Source organism: Nelusetta ayraudi, unplaced genomic scaffold (assembly GCF_046127955.1).
Source record: "Nelusetta ayraudi isolate G7.1 ecotype Tasmania unplaced genomic scaffold, CSIRO-AGI_Nayr_v1 ptg000057l, whole genome shotgun sequence".
Classification (NCBI taxonomy): domain Eukaryota; kingdom Metazoa; phylum Chordata; class Actinopteri; order Tetraodontiformes; family Monacanthidae; genus Nelusetta; species Nelusetta ayraudi.
In genome coordinates this window covers 938249-945105 of record NW_027466107.1, presented here as the reverse complement: position 1 = coordinate 945105, position 6857 = coordinate 938249, and the positions used below count along the sequence as shown (strand labels likewise).

At 49.0% G+C, this 6857-nt stretch overlaps 1 protein-coding gene across 3 annotated transcripts; it reads right to left on the bottom strand.

Annotated features, from left to right (window-relative positions):
* Positions 1-1341: 1341 nt before the first annotated feature.
* On the bottom strand, positions 1342-5052 carry neurod2 (neuronal differentiation 2). 3 transcript variants are annotated; one of them, XM_076038750.1, is made up of 2 exons: positions 4926-5052; positions 1342-2647 (listed from the first exon to the last, which is right to left on the bottom strand). In XM_076038750.1, exon 2 carries the CDS (start codon positions 2638-2640, stop codon positions 1567-1569), a length of 1074 nt encoding a protein of 357 aa, XP_075894865.1. In that variant the 5' UTR covers positions 2641-2647; positions 4926-5052; the 3' UTR covers positions 1342-1566. The 3 variants fall into 3 exon arrangements, with proteins under 3 accessions (XP_075894865.1, XP_075894864.1, XP_075894866.1); XM_076038749.1 differs by lacking the exon at positions 4926-5052 and adding an exon at positions 4016-4152; XM_076038751.1 differs by lacking the exon at positions 4926-5052 and adding an exon at positions 3397-3492.
* Positions 5053-6857: the final 1805 nt, after the last annotated feature.

Genomic DNA, 6857 nt, shown 5'->3' with positions numbered 1-6857 from the left:
GCATCAGACGAACTTGCAGTTTGCGTTCAACAGCCGGGAGCTCAAATCAACCAGAATCTAAACTAAAGTATCACATTAAAAAAAAGAAGAAGAAATAAAGCAATGCGTTGATTTCTTTTGTGAAAGGCTGCTTCGTAAGTGTCGTCAGCGGTCTGCCAAGCAAAACGGACGCATTGGCACCAGTTTGGTGGACTGGGGAAAACATTGGGAACACTGCCCTCTGCCTCGTGCCCCACTTTAGAAGATAGAGGCCTCGAGGTCTGCTCGCGAGAACTCCTGCAGGTTCCACATGCAGGAACCATTGTGCCAATCGAAACCAAGAATTTCATACGTGAATAAAACCCTTAATTTAAAAAGATGAAAGATCACTGTTCAACATTAACTTATTGTACCATCCTCAGAGAATAATGACTATATATATTATATAGTCATTATTATTGTAATTTTACTCATTATATATAATGAGTAAAATTATTTCTAATTGCACTACTCAGTGTTACTGAGTGAGGAAGGTGAATTCTTGATGCTGCATCTTTGCATCAGGATTGATGACTTGGAGGTTTGACAAAGGAAATGGACTAATAAGCTCTTGTTTAATATCATTTTATTTCATTTTTTAACCACACAGTTGGTCGAATACAAAGTTGAAAGACTTGAATTTTTAAGAAAAAAAATGCACCATCAACACATGGGGTCCCTTCATTTCCATAGAGTATTAACATTAACAGCGAAAAACAAAATAAAACAATACATATGTGCAATAATAATAATAACAACAACAATAATAATAATAATAATAATAATAATAATAATAATAATAATAATAATAAAACTTTTAAACATGGCTTTCCAAATGATAAAATTCAACTAAACGTTGCTTAAATTACAAAATACAGTGCAGTGGTTCAATTACAACAGTAGAGGGAACATGAATAAATAAAACGAAACGAAAAATAAAGTGTATGGGAAAAGTGTCTGACTTTATTGTATTTATACTGATTTGAAAGTAAACCCATCCTTTTTGCCCAGCCAGATTCGCGTGTGTGTGTGTGTGTGTGTGCTTGTGTGTGCGTGCGTGTGTGACGTTGTGTCATTGGGTTTTGCATAGACGTGAAACGACTGATGGAATAGAGCAGTTTGTTCCAAACCAGCCCAACTAAAACATTTTTATTATGAGCTCATCATTTCAATCCGCAGTTCTTCAACCAAAATAAAATAAATTCTTCCTTACAGCATCCCGGGAAAATGTCAGCGTGTGGCAGTGGTGATAGTGCTAAATCGAAAATTCGTGTTTTCTTTTTTTCAAATTTCGACCTGCATGATTATCGAATCGTTTGTTCGTATTGTTTGTGGATTTCTTCAAAGCCTCGAAATACAAGTAACATCAGATTGACCTAAAACATAAATAAATCTAGACATCACGTCAGTGGATAAACACGAATGACACCGACTGAAACAGGTCTCGGGAGGGACTGATGGATCCTGGCAGGCTCGCTTGTCTCAGAAGTGCCGTGGATGTCGTTGATTGCAACATTACGCACGATATGGTTGCTCCTTCTTGTTTGTTCAATTGTGAAAAAAGGCGTTCAGTTCATCGTACGCGGGGGCCCGTTCGTGTAAGTGCATGTCGTGGTAAGGCAGGACGTTTTCAGAGTGAATGCCGCTCCGGCCCCCCGAGGAGCCGAACACCAGGCCGTTGGCCCCGCCGGACCTGGAGCTCGGCACGCCGGAGTAATGCATAGAGTAGTGCTGGTACCCCTTGTCGTGGTCGGGGGAGGCGGGGCCTTGGTGCTTCAGGGAGAAGTTGCCGTTGATGCAGAGCGGCGGGCTCATGGGGCCCTCGTACTCTGGACTGTTGTACTCGGGGGAGCCGCTGCCGCCGTACAGGGGGTCGTAGGTCGAGCAGTAGCCGTGCGTCCTCATCGGATGCGAGTTCGAGCCCGGCTGGCAGTGGGGGCTGGACAGACGCGCGCACTGGTAGGGGTAGGAGTGCATGGAGAAGGAGCCGGAGCCGTAGCGCCCGCCCTCCGGGCACTGCTGCTCGGTGAGGAAGTTGCGGGAGTTGAGCTGCAGGCAGCCCGCCACCAGGTTGGTGGTGGGCTGCGACAGTCCTTTGCACAGTGTCTGCACGTAACACACCAGGTCCGGCCTCTTGCCGGAGCGCAGTATCTCCGACAGGGCCCAGATGTAGTTCTTAGCCAGGCGCAGCGTCTCGATCTTGGACAGTTTCTGGGTCTTGGAGTAGCACGGCACCACTTTGCGCAGGCTGTCCAGCGCGGAGTTCAGGTCGTGCATCCGGGTCCTCTCCCTCGCGTTGGCCTTCATCCGCCGCACCTTGGAGCGCTCGATGCGGGCCTGGGTCATCTTGCGCTTCTTCGGGCCCCTCTTCTTGGGCCTCTCGCCCTCCATGTCGTCCCCGTCGTCCTCCTCCTCCTGCGCATCGTCCTCGTCGTCCTCGCCGCCGTGCTCGGACTGCGTCCGGCTGTCGCCTCTCAGATCCGAGTCATCCATGTCGTCCTGCGTGTCCTGGTCGTCTTCCTTCATCTTGGAGTCGTCGTCATCGTCACTGTCCTCGGCCCAGCTGGAGTATTTCTGCACGTCAGGGAGCAGCGATGGGTCACTGAAAAGCCTCGTCAACATTGTGGCTCTGATGGAGGAGAAGGCAAATTACAAAAAGAGAAGAAAATTAGTGCCTCGTTAACAAAACGCAAACATACAAATCCCCCCCTTTAAAAAAAACTCGTTCTGTTCATCCCCACAATCTGTTACGTGGTGCAAAAATAAATAAATAAATAAAAAAAAATTACGGCATTTAAAAATATACTCCTGCACGTTTATGCTCAGCGAAAGACCGAAAAAAAAAAAAGTCGGAATCCGAAGTATAGAGAAATAAAATATTGAGCTGAATAAAAATCATGTGTCTGGGTCTCAGCCAGGCGGCTCCCCGTTTAATTCCCCGCTGTCATCCGTGAACCATGCCGCGTCCTGTCGCAGCGGGTCGCAGCGGCAGGGGCCACATTACAGGTCCCAGGAGAGGGCCCCACTTTCACTGCTGCTGGCTGCATTCCAACACTATTCATCCACAGCGCGCACCTCCTCTCACAGGGGCACAAAACGGATTTTTATTTAACGCATAAAGGGGGCTGGATGTCAAAGTCACGCCGTCAATTAGGTTGCTTGAAGCCATACAGCGTATACGCAGAAATAAGGTAAAACTGGAAAAACATGTAATAATAATAATAATAATAATAATAATAATAATAATAGTAATAATAATAATACGTATTTTAAGATTTAATTCATATTTTCAGAATTTTCAGAATATGATAAGACATCAAGAATTAAGTTCATATAATTTAAAAAGATACAATAAATAACAATAAATCTTTGTCCTACCACTTGATTGTGAAAAACAATCCCATCCCAGGAATTCAAAGAAATGAAGCAGCGCAGCAGTCTCTCCTTTCAATCGGCCCACACTCCCATGTTTTCACTTGCCCTCTACTATTATAGTGCACCGACGGATCTACTTGAAGCCCTCACCACCCGCCCCCCCCTACAGTAAGGTAGGCAGTGATGGTTGGCTAATTATCTCGGGGGGTGTGCCAGGGGCAAAATCTAGTTTTTAAATCTCAGGCTCAGGAGGTTCGCCCCGATAGAAGGAGGAGGGGAGGGGAAAACACAACAACATAACAACGTTTAATTAACAGAGCATGCAAGCCTACACGAAATACATTTCACACGTAATTCGGTATGCACGAGCGCGTGATTTCAAAGCACTTCTTTTTGGTTTTAAACCCGCCCACCCCTTCAGCGATGAACCTTTTTACAGATGGAAACCGTTTGCGTCCTTTTAGACCTCGTTAAATATAAAAATTTCCCCGCGCAAAGTGGCGAAAAAAAAAAAAAAAAACAACACAAAAAATATGCAGAAGCAATATGGTAAAACGACTGTGTAGTCAGCGCTGATAAATTCAGAGATTAAAAAAAAGAAGAAAAGAAGACAATGTCCCACCCTTGCATGCGCTCCCAATTCAGCCGTGGAATTAAACGTCGACCAAAGAAAAATGTATCATATCATAATCACAATATCTCGAGGACGTCCTTCGCAGAGGTGCATCAAAATCCTCCACACGCGCTCGTGTGCGCGTGCCCACACTCTCGCACACACACACACACAAAAAAGAGTAAAGTGTCTTTCCTGCGGTGGCCGCAGTCTTTGTCTGCTTCCACGTCCAGACGCGACAATCTCCAAATCAAATCAGTGTCCGACAGGCAGCGTCTATTCGCTGCTGCTGCTGCTGCTGCTGCTGCGTGGGGACTTGAGGTGTGTGCGCGTGCGTGTGCGCGCGTGCGTCTCACGAAGGGAAGGAGGGGGGGGGGGGTTGCACCTCAGGACTGCTCCTCGGACACCCGCCTCTTCTGATTGATCTGAGCTTTTATTATCATCCAGGTGAATGTCACAAGGTGAAGGACACGCGCGCACGCCGGGCTTTAAAAAGAGGTGTGTCCATGTGCGCGTGCTCGTTCACAAGGAAGACACACAGGAGGCACTCCTTGCATCTCCATCCTTTCACGTGCATTTTACTATCAGAAGGGGAACTAGAGCTCCCTTAAGAATCAAACGGCGAGTCTCCAATTCCTCGAGGAAATCAATATTTTAGATTTCCGAATGGATCCATTGCGCCAGCAGACACCAGACCCGCTGCACGGCACCTCGCAAACCGCCCAAAGAGGAAACATCCACTCTGCCAAACTGGCCGCTGCAGCAGCAGCAGCAGCAGCGCTAAGCACCGTGCGTAAATTTACGCGTCTGTTTCTCATTTTTCCCGCTGGAACCTGCAGTGCCCCCCCCCCCCCCCCCCCCCCCCCCCACACACACACACACACTCTGCTCTATTGTTGTTGTTTGTGGTCCAACTTACCTCGGCTCCACACGCGCGCGCGTGCTCGACTTCTCAGACCATCGGGAAGGAGAACCGAGGTTGGCTGGTCCGGGTGACAGGCAGGCAGGCAGGAAGGAAAGCAGGGCGCGCGGCTGGACTCTCAGTGCGCGCGAGGAGGGTGGGTGGGGGGGTTGACGAGGGGAGAGGGGCGCTCCTCTCCGAAACGCGCGTGTGCACGCACTCTCTGAGGAAGCGTCCGCGTGGTTCTGCGCGGAGGGGAAAGTGAGCGCGTGTATGTATTTATGTATGTACGCGCGTTTCTCTCTCTGTGTGTGAGAGGGAGAGTGTGTATGTGTGTGAGTGAGTGCGCGTGTGGCAGGGGTTACATACCAGCTAAGGCTGTGATGCCAGCGCCCATATGGCTGGCACGTCACCGGCAAGAGCCATCACATGAGAGGCCGGTGATTGACATGCGCCCGCATTCGGAGAGATTTGCCCGCCGGGAGAGAGAGAGAGAGAGAGAGAGAGAGAGAGAGAGAGAGAGAGAGAGAAGGGGAGACAAGGAGAGAGAGAGAGAGAGTGAGGGGAGGAGGAGGTGGTGGGGGATGTAGGGGAGGTAGAGGGGGAGGTGGGAGGGGGCCTCCGCCATCTGTCACCGAGCTGCAGCTCACACAGCCGAGCAGAGAGGAGAGAAAAAAAAGTAGGAGAAACAGAGGAGGAGGGAGGCGGAAAAAAAATAAAATGGTGGAGCAACAAAACTCATCTGCGTTGACCTCTTCTAGGGGGAAGCTGCCATCTCTTTGTTTATTTTTAAATCAAACCCTCAGCAGTAATAATCCCGGTCACCTGCAGGCAGGCAGGCTGGCTGTGGTGGCTGCACAGATATATGCCAGCAATCACACACACACACACACACACACACACACACACACACACACACACGCACACACACGAGACAGAGAGAGATTACAGAAGCTTCTTCCTTATGAAAACAAGGTGACTTCCTGTCTCGGAGTAACTGGGTAATTATTCCTCAGAGTGGCCAGAGATGCTGCTCTGCACCTGTAAATAGACCAATAGTAAAAAGAAATGTATCTATATATCTATGCATGTGTATATGTATTTCAAGGCATACATGTATTCAATTCAAAGGCCTATGTTGTGTGCAAACGTTGACTTGTTGTCTTCAGCCTCCATCACGTCTCGGGAGGGAGGTGGGGGTGCGGTGGTGGTGGTGGTGGTGGTGGTGGTGCGGTGGTGGCGGTGGTGGCGGTGGTGGTGGTGGTGGTGGAGGGGGGTGGGACGCATCGCAAGTGCATTAAGGGCTGCTGAACAGAAGGCATATTGTTTATTTATTTACCTAATTGGATGAAATTATGCTCCGCCGTGTTTGGGCGGCCGAAACCAATCGTGATTTGTTGTGACTCGGGAGGGGGCGCGACCCGGGCGACCATGACCCATTTGCCAGAGCCGCAGCGTCTGAATGAGTCAAAAAAAAAATGTTGAAAAATGGCTTGATTGTGACATTGTGGCTCGTGTGTGTGCGTGCACAGGAGGTTGAAATGCCTACTGGTTGCTGTGTCCGAATGTGTGAGCTTTGCCAGAGCTGCTGCTGCTGCTGCTGCTGCTGCTGCTGCTGCTGCTGGTGTTTGTTTGGTGCTCGAGTGAAAAGCGTTGCCTGCAGGGGCGAACGTATGAAAAAGAAAAAAGGGGGGATAGGGAAAAAAAGAGGCAGAGAGGGAAGGATGAGATGAAGAGGGAGCGAGACCCAGGTGTGGGGGCCCACTAGGGATGTATGAAAAATGAGTTGGGAAGGTGGGGGTGGGAGAGTGGGGGGTGTAGCGTGTCGTTGAAGCTGGCAGCAGCAGACAATATTTAGGAAGCGTTGTATTTGCACATCAGTTGCACCGATGGAAGGATTCCAGGCCACCAGCACCGTCGGCTTCCTCGAGTGTGTGTGTGAGTGAGTGT